Below are 19,742 nucleotides of genomic sequence, written 5' to 3'. Positions count from 1 at the left end.
TTCCCAGGAGGCTAGAAGGGTAAACCATGTCAGGAAAGTGAGGGACAGCCTTAAGCTGTTGGGAGGGTGTGAGCAGTGCCACAATTACTTAGGAAATAGCTGGTGAGCTAATGACTTATGTGTTTAGTGTTATCTGTGTTAGGAGTCATTGATTTTGTAAAAAGTGATGTCACATTTAATTATATCTCCTGTCACTGTCCCAAATATTTACAGCCTATTACAACTTTCTAGTGTGGCCAGAATATGCTCCCCAAGTACATTCTTGTGGAAAATTGTGATATAAATCACAGATGACTCTGTTTTACATGAAGACCATAGACACTGACCTATAAAGCATCTCAATGTATGTGTACTCAAAAGAAAGTCTTTAAAATCCTGAGAGCTACTGAGCTGTTTTCTGGGACCAGAGAAAGATCAAGGTGGGATTCTAGACATGAGAGCTACTACAGAGATGTTATGAGCTCTTCTCTTCACCTCCTACCCAGAGTCTGTGCCTCTCCCTAGCAACTTCCACAGAGCTCCCTTCACATCCTTGTTCCTCAGCGTATAGATCAAAGGATTGAACATGGGGGTAACAATAGTATAAAAAAGGGCAACAAACTTTCCCTTGCTTTCAGAATATCTATGGACTGGTTGAAGATATGTATAAATACCTGAGCCATAAAAGAGAGAAACCACCATGAGGTGGGACCCACAAGTCCCAAAAGCCTTTCTGCGTCCAGCCATTGATTTGACTTTCAGTACAGCCTTAGCAATGTGAACATAGGAGCCTAGTATCAGTACTGCAGGGCACACCAAGACTATTGTTCGAGCCACAAACATCTTAGCTTCTGTCCCTTCTGTGTCCTCACAGGCCAACTTCAAGAATATGGGCATTTCACAGAAGAAGTGATTGATTTGATGGCCACAGAGTCGCATGGCCATCACAAGCCCTGTTTGGATCAGAGAGTTCACAAGGCCTCCCACCCAGGAGGAGATGGCCAGTGCCCTGCAGAGGATGGGGTTCATAATGCTGGTGTAGTGGAGTGGATGACACACAGCAGCATAGCGGTCAAAGGCCATTGCCACCAAAATCAAACATTCTGTGGAGGCCAGAGCAAGGAAAATGAAGAGCTGGGCCACACACCCTCCATAGCTGATGGTCTTGTCAAGTCCACGGAGGTTGATGAGGAGCTGGGGCACAGTGCTCGTGGTGTAGCAGAGGTCCAGGAAGGAGAGGTGGGAGAGGAAGAAGTACATCGGTTTGTGCAGTCGAAGGTCTAGTCTTGCAAGAACAATGATGGTGGTATTGCCAAAGATAGTTAAGGAGTAGAAAATCAAGATAATGACAAAAAGGACGACTTGCAGTTGAGGCCAATCTGAGAAACCCACCAAAATGAAACTCTCTTGTGTACTGGTGTTGAAATTTCCCATAGCCTTTCACTTGCACAAATAGCAAACTCTCCTCATTGTTTCCTGTAAGGAGTATGGGTTAAAACACTATTTTATAAATACTCAAAAACGATGCATGTTATCTTTTAGTTTGCTATTCTATCCCATCTGTCCATTCTTCTTTCTATTTCGCTCTTCAAATGGGAGATCACTGGCTTAAGGTGTTGTGGCTCTTGTTAGAACTCCAATCTTGCTGTCTGGACTTTGCCAGACAACTCAGTACTTTCAGTCCAAATGCTTCTCTTTGTCTGAAAGGAGAGAGGTTCTATATTGCTTCCCTGAAAGCACGAAGGTGCAAGATCCAAATGCACACTCTTTGAAACTGCATTTAGAAATCTGATGTTGGTATTTGATACCTGCTATGAGAGAGAGAGAGAGAGAGAGAGAGAGAGAGAGAGAGAGAGAGAGAGAGAGAGTTAGTTTTATTTAATGATATGACCCAGTAGGTCGAACACACACCAGGTCAGGCCCTGATCCCAACATTAGTTGGGCAACACAAACCAGACTGGATGGGGGGGGCAGGGAGGGAGGGAGAGAGAGAGAGAGAGAGAGAGAGAGAGAGAGAGAGAAGAGTTAGAAGAAAGAGAGAAGAGAAAGTCAGATCTCAAATTTGGATAGGAGGGTAGAGAAGGGGGTTATGAGAGGATTTAGGAGAGAGGTGAATATGTGAAAAGTACAGTGTATGAAATTCTCAAAGAATTAATAAAAATACTATTAAAAATCTGATGTGGGGCCCATCATGGAGATGGCTGAAAAAGAAGTTGTCTAGCATGTGTAGGATTCCCATATCCAACCCCCAGCACTTAAGAAAACTAAAATAAATATATAGATAAAATAAACTCTGCAAAAAAATGGCACAAGAGCTATTCTCCATTCTTCCTCTTTTTGGTTTATGAAGCAGAATTCTGCAAGTAGCTAAAGATCTGAATTAACCAGGCTAAGGTCACAAACCTGACCTTAGTGCTTATCTGCTTCCCTTTGCTGAGCATACACGACCCAGGTGGCACTCGCAGAAGAATCACTGCTTCAGCTGTTTTCTATCACAAGGGTAAAGAAGAGTACAGATCTGTTTCTGTAGGAAAACAAAATGACTTGCAATGCATATGTGACTTCCCATGTATCACCATGCCTGGAACACGCTCCTACTTTGCACCCACTGTTAAAACCCACCTCTGAACGTCACTGGAAGAGGACTCTTCTCCTCTCAAGCCAAAATTTCTTTGTATGCTTTCTATCTACATGTATATACTGATTTTCAGTTCATAGCACAAGGATTTTATCTGTCCCTGCTTTATCAATGATGCCTATAATGAACTCACTAAAAATTTTCCACTCCCTTGTCTTCTTCCAACCTGAGAAGCTCCTAGGCACTTAGGAACATGGCCAATTAAAAAAAAAAAGCTAAAGTCTTCTCTTACAGTATATAAGATGCATTGCATTAGTGCTAACTTCATTCATGGCATTTAGTCAATATTAAATAACGGGTAAAACATTTGACTCTCCAATTTCATGAAAATCTGCCTTCTACATCTTTGAGAATTAACTATGAACCCATTTCATAAACTATATTAGCAAGGTATGGATAGAATTAATTACAAGTGGACATTTATCATAGTTTAAAAAATATGAATTGGATATAGGAAAGCAGAAAAAGATGTTAGTAACCAACAGAACCTTCACCCATGCTCCACACAAGTAACTATGGCAAATTAACACATTCTCCTTTTCACTGAGTCTACTATACTGGAAGTCATCACCAGTGACCTAGTGTTGGGATGATGACTCGAGGAAGACACTTGACTGCCAAGCTCGAAGCCTCCCTGGGAAACACAAACAAGAAGTGAATTGTGAGAGAAAGTGAATATACATGCACTATAGCCAGAACACCTAAGATGGTTTTGAGTGACTCTGTTGAACACAGCTGATTCTGAATGGCTCTGACAGTCGAGTATAGCTGTTTATGAAGGTCACAGTCACCCCCTTCCCCTATATTCAAATGGACTCCCTCCTCTCCTGACACATACGCATATGGAATTTACCACCTGTTCTGGAAGTTTGCTTCACGTAAGTATAAAATAATCTATTTTACAAGATTTTGATGGGGATTAAGTTCTCTAAAAGAGTTCTTTACTCTTCTTTTCTTGACCTGGCTAACTGGGGCCTTCTTGATTATGCACATGTTCTGAAATCACAAAAGGAAAATCTCTTGGGAGGCTTTTGCAGCTTTTAGGATCACCTGTAAGCTGCTCCTCACATGAATCCAACGGAGGACTTTGGCAGATGCCACACATCACTCCTAGTTGTACAACTCATATCCCAGGTTGATTTTGACCTTTGTAATACTGGCTCAGGGACTGGACAGGACTTTCCATGTGAGCCCAGAACACATGAGCAAAGATGGGGCAGAGGTGCTAGGGTACCCATATTCAGACATAGATCTTTCCCAGCTGACTTCTCTCCATACAACAGAAGAATAATGACCTTCAAGTAGAGTAACATTTCAACAATTTATATTTCCTTTTATACTGCATAAATCTTTTATTCAGTAAGAAAATGACATTATGTTAACGAATGCAACAGGTCTTAATTATTCATTCTTGCATCTCAGCCACCCACTAGCTGCTCAAACACATTATCTTGCTATAACTTTACACTTTCTTGGCTCAGTGTGAAAAACTTTAAAATAAAGAAGTATAAAAATAGACTGTCTAGAAAAAAATTGATCTTCTCAAAAAGACAAAGCTTCTATATCAAATTCTGAAAGTTGAACATTCCATGAAGTTAGAAAAATGTTTCTGCATTAACTGAATAATTGGGTGCACTTGGACCCTCCTGCTGAGCTGTGATTTTCCTTATTTTTCTGATCTCAAGTTTTTAAAGGTTGCATCCACTACTCCTAATCTCCTCGGCACACATAAGGCATTTTGACATTTATGTGTTTGCTTTCTGAAATATCATAGTCAGTAGCCATCTTTGGCTCATAAAATATGCGTTTATGTCTGAGCAGGTGCACATACCTGTGAGCCAGTGCATGAGCTCTGTAGATAATGCTTATGATCAGCCATCAGGAAGAGTGTCCATGCTATATCCTTCATGGGAGCCTCCCTACCTTTTAAAAGGTAGAAACTTACTGTATAGTCTAGGATGACCATGACCTCAAATCCTCTCGCCCTTTCCTCTCAAGTTCTGGGATTATAGGCTTGAACCACCATGGCCAGCTTGCAGTCAACTAATCGCATGGCATTTTCAAATTACAATACAGTGACATTCAAGAAGTGACATTCAGCCTACCTCAGCAAAGGGCACATTGTTCATTTCTTCCTGTACCTCTATTGTTCAACCATCTACTTTTAACTTTTAATCTGATTTCTCTTCCACTTGTTATGCCTGTGTGTGGGGCTCTCTTGTTACTCTATTAATGGTTAACTTACTTTCAAACCTTTCCAGCCACCTGAGTGTCCTACTAACCTCCATTACCATTTATTATTCTGTAAACTGTTGTTTTCTGATCTGGACCATATTCCTTTCTCACTAAAAATTATCCCATATCTCTTCCAGTTTCACAAATGTTTAAGGTGATCTTTATTATCTCAAACACCCCAAGTGCGACTACAAAATTTTCTAGTATAACAACAGATAACCAAGGTTTGAATTCAGTCAGGTTAGTAGACAATGACTACACTGAGTTAGTGGTTTAAATAGCAACACCTGATACAAAATGTCAGCTCTATCTAAGACCAACTCCCAGTTTTAAACTCATCTTCTAGCTAGCCTGCCTTGATTTCACTTCAATGTTGATTGCCCCCACTCCTGTTCTGTACTTGGAGAATATTTTTACATGTTATGTGTAGTGAAATGAGACGATAGAATGGATCTTAGAGAAAGCTGACTAGTGATAAAACGTTCTTGTTTTAATTTAACATTTCTCTATCCACAAACCAGGCAAAGAGCAGAAGGAAATTCTATTAGTCACCTAGTGGAATTATTTTTGATTCTGTTTAAGTTGTGAGGGTGGTGTAGCCCATCCAGTCAGTACTCACTCAGACCTCCAGCAAAGGAAACTGTTGCACTACAACCATTAATTTTCTTGGTTTCAAAGGTGATGTGTGTGGCCCATTTGCAGCTAGAGATGTTCTAGGTAGAGCTGATTTATTTATTCTGTAGGATGTCAGCCTTGGATGGGAGCTCCTATCTGGAGATATTATTTATTTTTTATGATTATCCATGATTCTCTCTCCAGGGAGACTTTTCTCACTGGTGCCAATAACCTGGGGGTGGCTGCATCTTCCCAGTTTGTCACTTATCAGTGAGACATGGAAGGACCTGGCATATTACCAAACCTCCTCTTAGCTTAGTGCATCATACATGCCATGGGGAAATTGTCAGAGATTCAGTAGTGGCAAAGAAAAATTGTTTAGTAAGGACAGCCTTGGAGATGTCTGAGCCCCAGGGAGGCAATTACAACCAACCAATGGACTCTAAGTTGTGAACTTAAGTCTTCAATGCTCTATATTCCTAAATGCCCAAGTGAAATTGCTCTAGTTAGTATCTCCATATACCATGATCTCTTGCCCTGATGAATCTACCATCTGAGATTCTGCAGACTGCATTTACCTTCATCTCATTTCTTATTTCCTTTGACCAACCAGGCCAAATCTCCTTTCCCAACTGAGGTGTACTGTGTTGACCACACTTTAGACTTTTTCATAGTCTTACTTATATGCACCATTGACCTAAGTATTTCCTTAAGGAAAGTCTGATGTTTTATCGTTCACACACAGACTCAACGTATTGCTATTGTCCTAGGTTAGTTTCTAATACTGTGATAAAATACCACAATCAAAAACAACTTAGGAAGAAAAGCTTATTTCATTTTACAACTCTGAGGTTATAGTCCACCATTAGGTGAAGTCGATGTATGAATTCAAAGCAGGAACCTAGAGGCAGAAAGAACCAGTGGTCACTGAGGGATGCTACTTACTGGCTTGCTTTCCGTGTTTTGCTCAGTTTGCTTTTCATCTCACCCGAGACCCCTGCCAGGGGTTGGGGTGGGACACTGCCCACAGTGCCTGGACCATCTTGCACCAATCACCAATCAAGAAAATGTCCCCACAGACTTTCCAACAGGCCAATATGACTGTCAATTATACAACTGATGCCCTCTCTTCCCAGATGGCTCTAGCTTATGTCAGGTTGGCAAAAAACAAAACAAAACAAAACAAAACAAAACAAAACAAAACGAACAAAACAAAACAAAACCCACACCCCAAACCAATTATCTTTTCCTATTGTCTAGTTTCATCAATAACAAACTCAAAAACAAAATTTCATTAATGTACTCCAGTTTATATACTAAAAATTAATGTTATTTTATATGGAGTTAAATTTTTAATAATCAAAATTATTTAATTTAATTTTAATTAAATGTAAATATTTAAGGAGTTATAACATAATATAGAAAAACAGCTGTAGATTACAAGCTTTTTAATCCTGAAAATTTTAATTAACCTGTTTAAGACTCAATTTCTCCATGAGGGAGGTGATGATGTGACTTATCCTGTAATGCTGTTTAAGGATTAATGAAAGTGTATGCAGATGCTTGGGTATGGTAGAAATTCATTAAGAGGAAAGCTTCAGGGTAAGATGGCAGGTTAGAGGTTGGTAAAGGAGAGATGGTAAAGGAGAGTTAGAAAAATTAAAATTAAGAAGAGAGTTCACCCCTAAGAGAATTTTGAGCGTCTATTGTCAAAATCCATATCCATTGGAACTTAAATCATGTGTCATATGACTTGGGTGTTTGATGCTGGACTGCAGGCTTTAATGTGTGAGCTGCTGTTTCAGTCTTAGTTTGGAGCCATCTCTTCTTTCTATGTTCCCATCTCCCTACTTTAGGAAAAGAATGTTCATTTTTTGTTACTGTATGTTGGAAGTATATAGACTCATTTTTTTGTTGTTTTTGCTTTTGCTTTCACTTTCAAGACAGGATTTTGCTGTGTAGCTTTTGAATGTTCTGGAACTCCCTCTGTAGACCAGGCTGGCCCCAAACTCATAGAGCTCTGCCTGCCTCTGCCTCTTGAGTGCTGGGATTAAAGGCATGGGCCATCACCACCACAGAGTTATAAATCCCTTTTCAATGTTTACAGTGGCTCATAGTCAAAACTTTGCAGTGAGTCTGACAGGAGAATTTGAACTTGACCTTCTAAACAATTCTTGAGTTGTTAAGACAAAAGGGACTCATGGTGAGAGGCTGGATAATTTTTTTCCTGATAAAACAGATATGATCTTTTTGATGGAATCATAAGCAGGATGCTATAACTTCAAAGTGATATGTTTGGGTTTCAGGTTGACTGGCTGATATATAGTGATTGTTCTTCTTTGACAACTTGACTGAATTTAGAATCACCAAGGAATAAGATTTGAGACACGTCTTTGGATGCGTCTGTGAATACTGTTGTAGAAAGGATTGTCTGAGGTGAATGCATGTGGCAAGACTTATGGACTAGAGGCTTGGAGAGAATAAAAGGGGAAAAGAGGAAGCAGTGTATCTGCATTTTATCCCTCTCTGCTTCCCAGCCATGGTGTGAAGCTGCTTTGCTCTTTTGTTCGTACCTTCCCCATCATTATAGATGGAATCTTCTGCAGCTGCAAGCAAAATAAATCTCTAAGTTGTCTGGTAATTTGGTCACAACAGGAAAAAAAGCTACTGGAATACAGAAATTTGATCAAATGTTACTAAGATTTTAATCATTGTAGCAAATTTATTTGTCACCAACTGCCATGACTCAGTGAAACATTTTCTTTGTTTGAGATGGAATTTGTATAACTTTCCTGACATGCTTTTATCACATAGAGTAAAGCCACAAACCTGTAATGAGAAGTTAACTACACTCAAGAAACGAGTAGCTAGGGATGGCCAAATTAAGAGCTAATTCTTTAGATTCTGGGTATGAAAATGGATCTCACATCTACTAAAATGCATAGCAGTGAACTCATGTACTTTGCAATAAGATTCAGCGTTTCCTCTTCCCCACAGGGAATTAGAGACTATTTTGGAAAATATGCTAGCACATTTATGGGTCTTTTCTCACTCTGAGGATGTTCACTAGTCAGTAGACTCTGCATGGAGCTAGAACACATCATCTTCCCAAGCCTTTTTTTGAATGTGATATAAGCCAACTTTCATTCTATGGAAATGATACTGAAAGAACTTCAACCAGTCCCACCTCCCCAATAGGAAGACACTAAAACTCTGAGGTCTACTGAAGGCTTTTTGCTAGTGACCAATGGTCCTAGAACAGACTATGAAAACTGTAACAGAAAAAATATCCCGGTCCTTCTTCTTTCCACTTACTCAGAGTCTGTGCCTCTCCCTAGCACCTTCCACAGAGCCCCCTTCACATCCTTGTTCCTCAGCGTATAAATCAGAGGATTGAGCATGGGGGTGACGATAGTATAAAAAAGGGCAACAAACTTTCCCTCACTTTCAGAATAGGTGTGAGTGGGTTGAAGGTATGTGTAAATGGCTGAACCGTAAAACAGAGAGACCACCAGAATGTGGGATCCACAAGTCCCAAAAGCTTTTCTGCGTCCAGCTGTTGACTTGACCTTCAGTACTGCCCTGGTGATGTGAGCATAGGAACCCAGGATAAGTGCTGCAGGGCAGACCAAAACTATTGTTCGGGCCACAAACATCTTGGCCTCTGTTCTTTTTGTTTCCTCACAAGCCAACTTGAGGAATATGGGCATCTCACAGAAGAAGTGATTCAGTCGATAGCCACAGAGTGGCATGGCCATCATGAGGCCTGTCTGAGTCAGAGAGTTCACAAGGCCCCCTACCCAGGAGGAGATGGCCAGTGTATGACACAGCTGGGGATGCATAATGGTCGTGTAGTGCAGTGGACGACACACAGCAGCATAGCGGTCAAAGGCCATGACCCCCAATAGCACACACTCTGTAGATGCCAGGGCAAGAAAAATGAGGAGCTGGGCCACACACCTTTCATAGCTGATGGTCCTGTCAAGTCCATGGAGGTTGATGAGGAGCTGGGGCACAGTGCTGGTAGTGTAGCAGAGGTCCAGGAAGGAGAGGTGGCAGAGGAAGAAGTACATGGGTGTTTGCAGTCGAAGGTCCAGTCGAGAGAGAGCAATGATGGATGAGTTGCCAAAGAGAGTGAGGGAGTAGAAAATTGAAATGGTGACAAAAAAGACAAGTTCCAGGTGAGGCCAATCTGAGAATCCCACCAAAAAGAAGGCCCTATCTGAACTGGAATTGAAGGTTCCCATTGCCTTTGACCAGTGCAAACCATGAACAACGCAATGCTTTCAACGAGTAGTGTGGGTTTCCAAATTATATCTTAATACTACAAATTCATAGGTTGCGTTCTCCATTTTGCTATTTAGTTCCACATATACAGTTATCTGTCTCTTTTCATCTTTAGATCCAAGACATGGATGTCCTCTTTGCTTGAGTTCTAGTTCTGATGATTTGTGTCAAAATTTCATTGAGACCACTCAATTTTGTGGATTCAATGTTTTCATGTCTGGAAGGAGAGATGATATATTTATTGCTAGAATCACAACACCGAGATATGGATCCAAATGCAGTAATGGGAATCTGCTTTTAAAATCTAGTGTGGAGTTGCAGATGCAGCTCATAGGTTAAGTGCTTGTCCAGCACATGCAACTCCCTGAGTTTGAGCTCTGAGACAAATACTATCAGTCAATTAATAAAATCTAATGTGTACACTCGTGGTTCATTTTGCTCATCATCTTGGTCTATGTGACAGGGTTTTTCAGTAGTGAAGACTCCAGAATCACAAATTTGTCCTCTGATATTCATCTGCTTTTTCCTGCATAGCCAATGCTGTCATTACACCTGTTCTGGGCTCCACACTCGCACAACTGCCATCTGTCATAAAGGACTCAAAGAGTTTAGATCCCTTTAGATAAAAAAAAATATTACATATGTTCTCTGTCACAAATAAGCATTGCAGAACATACTCTGATTAATTTATTCCTGAAATTACCAGAAAGAGCTATTTTCTGCCCTCAAGCTAAAATGTTTTTGTACAATGTTCTCTCTAGAAATGTTTACATTCTGTGAAGACCTCTTCTATGTCATTGTCTTGTGAGATCTTGGGTGGTAGAGAACACAGTAAGTTTTTAAAATTTGAAGGAACCACTATCATATTTTTTAACTTGGAGAATCAGTTTTCTTAATTTTGAATTTCTTTTATTTTTGAGATTAGAATATAATTATACCATTTCCTCCCTTTCCTCTCCCAAACCCCTCCCATATACCTCTCCTTGCTCTTATTCAAATTCATGGACTCTTTGTTCAAATTTATGACTTATTTTCTCATTAATTGGTATTCCATGCATATATGTATATGTGTATATATTTCTGCTCAGGCTGTATAATGTTACTTGTACCTATGTTTTCAGAGCTGGCCATTGGCATTAGATAAATGATTGTTACATTATTCCCCAGGGAAGGCTATTTCTCCCACTGTCAGCATTCCTTAATTAACAGTTCTTTGTGTAGAGTTGAGGCCTTGTGGGTTCCCTCATCCATGTTATTCTACTATTGTCCTTGTTCATCTCACGGTGAAGAAGTCATGTAAAGACTTTTAGCATGTAACTTCTAACACAGTCTGAGCCTCTGGGTCTTATATTCCTTCTGCTTTCTCTTCCAGCACGATGTTCCCAGAGCTTTAGAAGCAACAGTTGTTCTGTAGAAGTATCCTTTCCACCATGAGCTTTGTCAAAACATCTGCTCCAAATATCTATGGTCGCTCTTATACCTTAGTTATTAGTAATTATTTACCTAAGGACAGTATGCAGAAATTCTAATTGGAAACAAGCTGTTATTGACCTGTAGACATAAATGTACCAAATAAATTTCAGTCTTAAAAAAATAGCTAGTGGTTGGGGGACTTTTGGGATAGCATTGGAAATGTAAATGAAATAAATACCCAATTAAAAAAATAGCTAGTGTCTTACCTCATGAAGTATAAGAGGTACCTAGTGTTACTTCTGTTCATATAATTTAGTAGATGTTATATAACTTTTGTTGATGGAAACATTTGATTCTATCTTCAAATCTTATGAAAATCCATTTCCATGAGAAACCTTGAGAAGTAACAGGAACAAATTTTAAAATGCCAGATACATAAAAGTTTGTTTTATTTCAAGGTTGAGACTTCTTATGATAGAAGTCAAAATTGGGACCAATGGAGAGAAAGCTCAGAGGCTAAGAGTGTTGTATTGCTCTTGTTATACTAGAGCTTGGTTCCCAACGTATTTGCTGGGTGGGTCAAACTAATAATTTCAGACTCAAGGATATCCTACAACTCTGGCCTCCAGCAGCACCAGTGTCCATACTCTGCCCCACCCCCACAAATACACATAACTGAAAAAAAATGCCATTAAAAATCAAAATAGAACACAGGTAAGTTCATCAGATAAGACTAAAAGAAAGAATTAATGGAAAGTTGACCTCTCAATATGAGAATATTTGCCAAATTAGCATCATCTTATCTTTATAGACAGTCCACCATGCTCCATTTTGATTCCAGGAAGTGTTTGTGTATCATACTTGAAGCCTTTTGTAGGAAAGATGGAAAGTGTGAATTATAAAGATGAAGTAGTAGCCACATATTAGCTGGCAAAGTCTGTAATCAGATTCCTACATATAACCTTTGTCACCATGTCACCTGTTCTGAAGACTTGCTTCTGTAAGTCTTAGATATAAAATAAAATTTTCATATAATCTTGAGATCTTGATTGACATTGTATGCTATTATAAATTCAGAAATGACAAGAGTACATGACACATGCTTTGGACAGTTGTCTATCTCTCTTCCATTCTTTAAAAAAATTATATACATATATATAGAGAGAGATACATATATACACATATAGGTGTATGTGTATATATGTATCCACATATATATGTATCTCTATATATAAAATTTATGTGTATGTAGGGTATGTGCACATAAGTGCAGTTACCCAAGAAACCCAGAGGAGTGTATTGGATCCCCCTAGAGCTGGACCAAAAGGAAATTGTGAGTCCCCTAAACATGGGTGCTGGAAACTGTATTCAAGTCCTCTGATAGAGCATTAAGTTCACTTAGTCACTGAGCTACCTTTCCAGCTCCTGCAATTCTATTCTTTGATGATCATGAAAGGGATACTTAACTTATTTAGCATTTTATACCATGTCAAATGCACTAGTGAGTCTCAGTGGTCACATGGCTTAAAATCCATCTTTCCTAGACTGCCCATATGTCTGTCACTCAGGGAAATAATCATGTTTATGACACATCTCTAATCTCTCATAGAGGCATTCTCTGCTCTTTCATTAATTTTGGTGATATGCTCTGCCTCATTATGTCCACATCTGGAAAATGTGAACACATGTTCCTGGAGGTCTTTTTCATGTGTCAAGAACACTTGTGAAAGCCTATTTACATGTGAAATAAATGATTGGATTCTGGTTTATTATACCTACTCTACATCTCTTATTCTAGTTGGGCTTTGACATGGCCACATTGGCCAAGACATTGGGCAGCACTAAGCTTAACCATGGAAAGCCAACGTATGGAGGTGAAATGCAGATCTATTTGTCAACCTCAGTTGACAGTCCTCCACAGCACAGTGATAATAACATCAGAAGATTTCCAAGCTCAACATTCCTCAATACAGAGGACAATTTGCAAATCTTCACTTTCTTATAACCCAAATTCTTTACCTCTATGAGCCAATGAAATTACGATAAATGCAGACAACTTAGTCCATTTGATGCAGCTTTTCACCTAAGGTGCCACTCTTTAGGAGTTATCCTTTTACAACTTCACACTTAAAGGATTAAAGAACAGCCCAACCAATATTTGGGCAAGCACACCGCTTGAGAAGCAGATTTTTTTTTAGTGACGTTTTCTAGATTAGAAAAAGACATCAAAAGACAACCATGATAACTTGCTCATGCCTAAAAATCTACCACATAGCAAAGATATCCAATTTGCTTTCTTCTTTGCAAAAAGCCAGAACTCAGACAAACTGATGAAGTTTACAAGACTGTGGTTCAGTCAGGAGTAAACTTGAAAATGAAGTTGTCTGAAATGGAGCTTACTGGCAGCTATCTTCTACCTTTGTATCTGTCTTCTCACTCGGAGACAATAAACTGATCTCTCAGTATAGGTTAAAACACTTTTTTACATTAACCAAATAGTTGGCTTAATAGTTTGAAGCATTCTACTCGATCTTAATGTTTGTTTTTCTTTTTTTTCCACGTTTGTTTTTCAAACAATAGAAAATCGCTTTTAAAATTTTCATCACTATTCTTTATTTTCCATCAAAGACAAAATATTTTGACACTTGCATACTTAGTTTTCTGTAATACAAATGTCAGTGATTTCCTGTGTCTTTTTGTGCCCATATGTGTCTACTCATGATCTCTATAAATGGTGAATTCACTGGTGAGAAACCATGTTTACTTCCTCAAACCGCGTAGTACTACTTCATTTACCCACTGGCTTAATGTAGAATTATTAGAATCACATTTAAATAAAAAATATTATTTTACATCTAATCAGAAGTTCCAAAAATTATTCCTTAATCATCTTCAGAGCTAACAGTACATATTGTATAATCTGAATTTAACTTAAATCTTCCCTTTGTGCCTATAGGTATAGATTTCTCATTAATTTTTGAGAAGCTAACTCAATATTAAACCTTATGACCAAAACATCCCTCTACCAATTCCCCATCACCACCTGTATGTTCACCTGCAGACTGACACTCTTTGATCTGGACCTTATTTCATTCACATGAGAAACCATACAGCAGCCCATTCTATACCACAGGGTTTCACAGCAACCTTCAAGACTCTTGAACACTCAGCATATCACAACTTCTACAGCAATGATTCTCACCTTTCCTAGTATTGAGACTCTTTAATCCAGTTCCTCATGTGGTGAGACCCAACCATAAAATTATTTTTGTTGCTACTTTATAACTGAAATTTTGCTACATTTATGAACCATAATACAAATATCTGTGTTTCCAATGGCCTAAGATGACCCCTGTGAAAGGGGCATTTGTCTCCAAAGGGGTCGCGACCCACAGGTTGAGAACAAGTGTTTTAGCATCATACCAGGTAACAAAGGTTTGAATCCAGGTACAGTATTAGACATTACAAGACTAAGTTAATAAATTGGTTTAACTTGTATGAATTACGCATAACACTGTTTCATTTAGAGGACATTTCTTCCCTGTCTATTCTTACAAATCTTCCTTAATGTATTGTCATATGGTCACACCCCTATTCTTACCTCCTGGTTCTGCTATGTACAAGTTACATTGCATATTAGAGCTTTGGATTTTTCAGATTTAGGTTTTAGAAAAGATTTTAAAGTTATTTTAAATTGATATTTCTTCTTCACATTAGAAAAATACTTATTCCTTTAACTGTGTGCACTTGGAGATAAATGCATGCAAGCGGGAATATTTTGGCATGCTGTGTCTAGTGAAGGTGATAGAGAAGGAAAGATTATCAGAAGTAAATCATAACTTCAATATCCTCAAGCCAGTCAACTATCAGATTGGAGGCCAGCCTTGCTTGCGTAATGGGATATTTATATCTTGAGTTTTATTTGTGAAGTTAGAGTAACTCACCTGGTCAGTACTTACCTAAATTACTAGGAAAGGAAACCACCCTGTTATCAGCCTGAATTCTATTGACTTCAATGGAGAAGTGAGACCCACTTGGGGCCGTTTACATATCGGGATGTGCAAGCTGTATATGTCCCTCCGTGGTCCTGAATTCTTTCCTGAAGTAGAGGGCTTATTCTGGAGATCATCATTTCACACAGTTCTGCACAGGAAAAGAAGTTGCTGAATCCCATGGCATCCTCTAGTGCACTCCAAGCTCCCTTTGGTTGGTTAACTGAGAATTGGAAGGATCTGGTGTATAACCAAATCACCCCCACGAGACTATTTTTAGTGCATCACAAATGCCCTGGGCACATTGCCAAGGCTCTATGGTAGCAGCAAAGAAAAATTGTTTGCAAAGTGTGGCCTTGGAGACACGTGGGCCCCATTGTGGCAATTATACTCAACTAATGGGCTCTCTATGATCCACCTTGTAGTTCTTAATTCCCTCTGTTCTCCAAACATAGATGTATTCAGCATCCTCAGCACACCTCCTCCTATTCACTTGACTGAGTTTCCCGATGCTTCCCTATTTCAACAACAGTCCTATCAGTCCTTGACCCATCAGAATACATTCCAAGACTCACTTAGGAACAAGCATAGACTAACTTAAATCTCTGGACTCTTCAAGTAGTGCTTGTGTATTCTATTTATATGAATCATCAATTCAGCTAAAATTGATTTCCATGATAAAAACTTTTATGATTTACATTTCTGTTGTGTTTGATTTATGAATATTAATTTTATCCACAACAAAGCTAAGAAAGAAATTTTGTCAATGCATTCTAAAATTACATATTATACATTTAACGCTATTGTACATAGTATAGGAAATACTTTTAACTTTTTATTGGTCCTTTATGAAATTCACACCATGCCCGCTATCCCACTCATATCTTCTCCTCTCATACCTACCCTTCATCCTTGCAACCTCCTCATAACAAAGGGAAAAAATTCATTGTGGAAACTGTAGTATGTCACAGTGTGTCCTACAGTATACCTTTTGTTCATACTTCTTTGCTTGCAAATGTTCATTGCAATGACTCCATGGTCTAGTAGGCTTCTGCTACTCTATAAATACTGGAGCCTCACGGGGTCTCCTCTCAGATGTTTTTGCCGTGTGTCCTGGAGATCCTGTTGCTTTGGATCTTTAGGACCAGACCCTTCATGCACTCTAGCAGTTCATCAGTGGGATAGATGTTGGGGTGGATCAATTCAAATCCCTAGATCTAAGACTGAGAGGTATCTGAGTTTGCCAATAAAAAACATTTACAGATAAGGTAGTTTGACAACATGACCATTTACCAATGTCATGTATGATGAAAAATTAAAATCTACAGTTCAGTGGATTTTAGTCTGTTCACTGAGTTGAGTATCTATTACTTCAGGCTTTCTTTTGTGAATTTATGAAAATATTTTGAACTGGCAGATACACAAGAGATGAAAATGTGTGTTTTAAAAGTTTGGTTTTGTTATGTACTAGGAAAATTTGAATCAAAACCACAATGAGATACCATCTCACTCTAGCTTTAATGGCCATTACCAAAACAAGCAAACCATCAATTACTGACGAGGACACAGAGAAATAGGAAATCTGACAGTTGGTAGGAATGTGATTTTGTTCAGACGTTATATAGAATGGTGTGCATGTTCTTCTAAAGACTGGAGTTATAACTGATTTATCGTGCAATCGAGGTGTCCCATTTCTGGTGTATATCCAAAGGAACTGAATCAGCATTCCATCGATATACATGCTTACTGTGTTTGTTGTGACAATATTCACACTAGTCATAATGCAGAATCACTCTGTATGCCAATCAGTGAATGAATGAATAAGAAAATATTCCACATATGTATAGTTTAATGTTACTCAGCAATAAAGAAGAATGAAATTCCATCATTTGAGCAAATTTGATGAATTAGAGGGTATTATGTTAGGTAAACCAGACATAGAAAGGCAATCACCTCATATGTAGATGATAAAAACATTAGCCTGAAAGAAAGTTAGTGATTACTAGAGTTGGCTAAGAATGGAGAGGAGTGTTGATAGAGGTAGGATTTTATAAGTTTATTTATATTCATCTATCATAATGAACCAAGTTAACATGTAAAATTAATATTAGCCAAACAAAAATTGAAAAAATAACATTTGCAGTGATTGGGAAGAAATAAACATTAATAAAAGTAGGCATATCTATTGGTGTGTAAGGGTGCATAGAAAACAGATGAAATGTTAACAAAATATTTAGAAGCTATTATGAGACCTTAGACAATATTTAAAAATATACTCTAAATTTCTTGAATGTAAAACAAAGAAATAAATAATAAATTGCTTGTATGTATCTACTTGCCTCATCTTAAAAACACTTTAAGGAGTAAGACTGTATCTTAGCATTATTGAATCTAGCATAGCATTATAAAAATTAAATGCTCAGAACCACCAAAAAAATATACCCCTATGTGCTTGCCTATGAGATGGTATGAAATCATCTCAGTGTCATGCTAATTTGCATTTCATTGATTATATGGAGATGGGAACACCTTTTTCATGGTTTATTTTCTGTTTCATTTTCTTCTTTTATTACGTACTCACATTTTCCCCCATCATAATAAGATTTTTGTACTTTTCTGGAAAAGTTAGGACATTGGTTGTGCACATGTATTGGGATTAAAGGCATGTGCCGCCACTGCAGGTAATGTGTGAAGTGGAAATTTTTGGTTTCTTTGGAGACTCAGTTGTGTCATGTGATGTTTTTCTGGAATCTGTCTTATCATAGGATGCTTTTGCTGAAGCAGAAATGTGGAGAGATGTTTTGTTGAGAACAGACGTGGTGTTTTTCTGGAAGCTGCCTGGAAAAGGGGCATATGATGTTTTGCTGGAGCAGATGCTTGACAGAACACATGATATTTGGAAAAGGTATAAATATAACCCAACAGACAGTAGATGATGCTGTATAGTGATCATAGTTGGGCTTTGCTGATGATGACAATGACGGCAAGGACACTGTGACTATGACTTGTATTGTATTGGTTCGCCTTACCATTCTTTGCTAGTCATCATTTGTTGTGACTTCATAGAGAGAAACGCCATCAAAGAACTTCTGGTGCTATTCTGGCAGCTTCTTGTTGCTTCCATGGACTCAGGCCCATTGGAAGAGCCTCTCAAACTGCTGTTGTTGATTCATTAATCAATTTTGCCAGTGGATCGAGCTGCCACTGCTGTTTTATGTGAACTGAACTACTGATATTCTGACATGGCATATTAGATTTGCTCAAAAGAACTATTTCTAAACATCCTCATTTGCTGTATTAACCTTTTCTTTCTACTACCTCTGATGGACGGAGGTCTGGAGGGGTCAAAGCACTTAAGAACTCTTATTAAAAGTAGGTTTTACAAAATATAAGCCTACAACTGTGCACATTGTAAGTCCTCATTTGCAGCTTGTTTTAGTTTTTTTACTTTATTTATGATAAGATAGATGGATGATAGGTAGATAGGTGATGGATGATAGATGATAGATAGATAGATAGATAGATAGATAGATAGATAGATAGATAGCATTTACTCATGCATCTAATCCTAATCCATTTTTCATGTTTTAAGGCTTCACAAAGACAACTACAACAACCAACTATATCTCTGTGAGAAAGGAAAGATAGTTCATAGGTCTCAGGGTTCTGTTGCATGAGAAGAACAACATCTTCTCCCTACATGAAAATTTAACTGTGGTTTATAACATTTGTCTCCTTCAAAATAGTGAGTAGAGGGATTTTGAATGTTCACCATACAAAAAAATGATACATTTTGAGGTTATAAATTTTCCAGTTACCCAGATCTAATTATTACAGATGTGTCTATTGTGATATTGCCATGGGCTTCATAAATATTAAAATAGTTGAGACTGAGCTGTGCCAAAAAAATACTGTCTAGGAAGAATCTTGATTATTTCAAACTTAAATCATTAGAGACAACAAAACTTCAGTAAGGGGCATTTAGATTGCCTTTTCCTAAAACAAACAAACAAACAAACAAACAAACAAACAAACAAACAAGATTCCTTGTGGAGATTGACAACACTCCCCTAACATGGTGAAAAAGACTCAACCACAAGATAGTAGGAGATAAAACTTTAATGCACCCAAATAAATAAATGATTTAAAATAATGATTATCTTACACAAGACTTGAGCCCCCCAGCCCAAGTATACCTCTTAGAGACATCCCTACACTCTTTGAGAAATGCACTCACTTTACCATTTATTTATATGTTATTTACTCTTTGTTTCAAAACATATAAAAGCAGTTTGCTTTAGTGATTTTCTTAGGATTTGTACTGTTCTATGAAGATCTCAATGTATATAAAATTTTATTAAAATGTCTCTGGGCTTTCTCTTGTTAGTCAACATTTTTATTAATCTGTGCACTATACTCAGTCAAATAGCTACAAATATTAGGGACTCTACTCTTCTTATGCATTCTTATTTTATATTTTTATTTTTTTGTTTTGTTTTTTTGTTTTGTTTTGGTTTTTTGAGACAGGGTTTCTCTGTGTAGCCTTGGCTGTCCTGGAACTCACTTTGTAGACCAGGCTGGCC

The 19,742-nt window shown here is 38.1% G+C and overlaps 2 protein-coding genes across 2 annotated transcripts; both read right to left on the bottom strand.

The window, feature by feature from the left end:
• Positions 1-477: 477 nt before the first annotated feature.
• LOC110305412 (olfactory receptor 2Y1-like) lies at positions 478-1,413 on the bottom strand. The gene has a single exon (XM_021177377.1). The coding sequence runs from the start codon at positions 1,411-1,413 to the stop codon at positions 478-480; it is 936 nt and encodes a 311-aa protein (XP_021033036.1).
• Positions 1,414-8,778: 7,365 nt separating this feature from the next.
• On the bottom strand, positions 8,779-9,714 carry LOC110305568 (olfactory receptor 10-like). Its single transcript, XM_021177582.1, has one exon. The coding sequence runs from the start codon at positions 9,712-9,714 to the stop codon at positions 8,779-8,781; it is 936 nt and encodes a 311-aa protein (XP_021033241.1).
• Between the last annotated feature and the right edge of the window lie 10,028 nt (positions 9,715-19,742).

Source organism: Mus caroli, chromosome 11 (genome assembly GCF_900094665.2).
Source record: "Mus caroli chromosome 11, CAROLI_EIJ_v1.1, whole genome shotgun sequence".
In the NCBI taxonomy this organism is placed as follows: domain Eukaryota; kingdom Metazoa; phylum Chordata; class Mammalia; order Rodentia; family Muridae; genus Mus; species Mus caroli.
The sequence above is the reverse complement of the archived record's forward strand: the minus strand, read 5'-3'. Positions and strand labels throughout refer to the sequence as shown.

Bases quoted from the DNA above. Each gene is read 5' to 3' on its own strand.
- LOC110305412 (XM_021177377.1), bottom strand. From the start codon at position 1,413: ATGGGAAATTTCAACACCAGTACACAAGAGAGTTTCATTTTGGTGGGT.
- LOC110305568 (XM_021177582.1), bottom strand. From the start codon at position 9,714: ATGGGAACCTTCAATTCCAGTTCAGATAGGGCCTTCTTTTTGGTGGGA.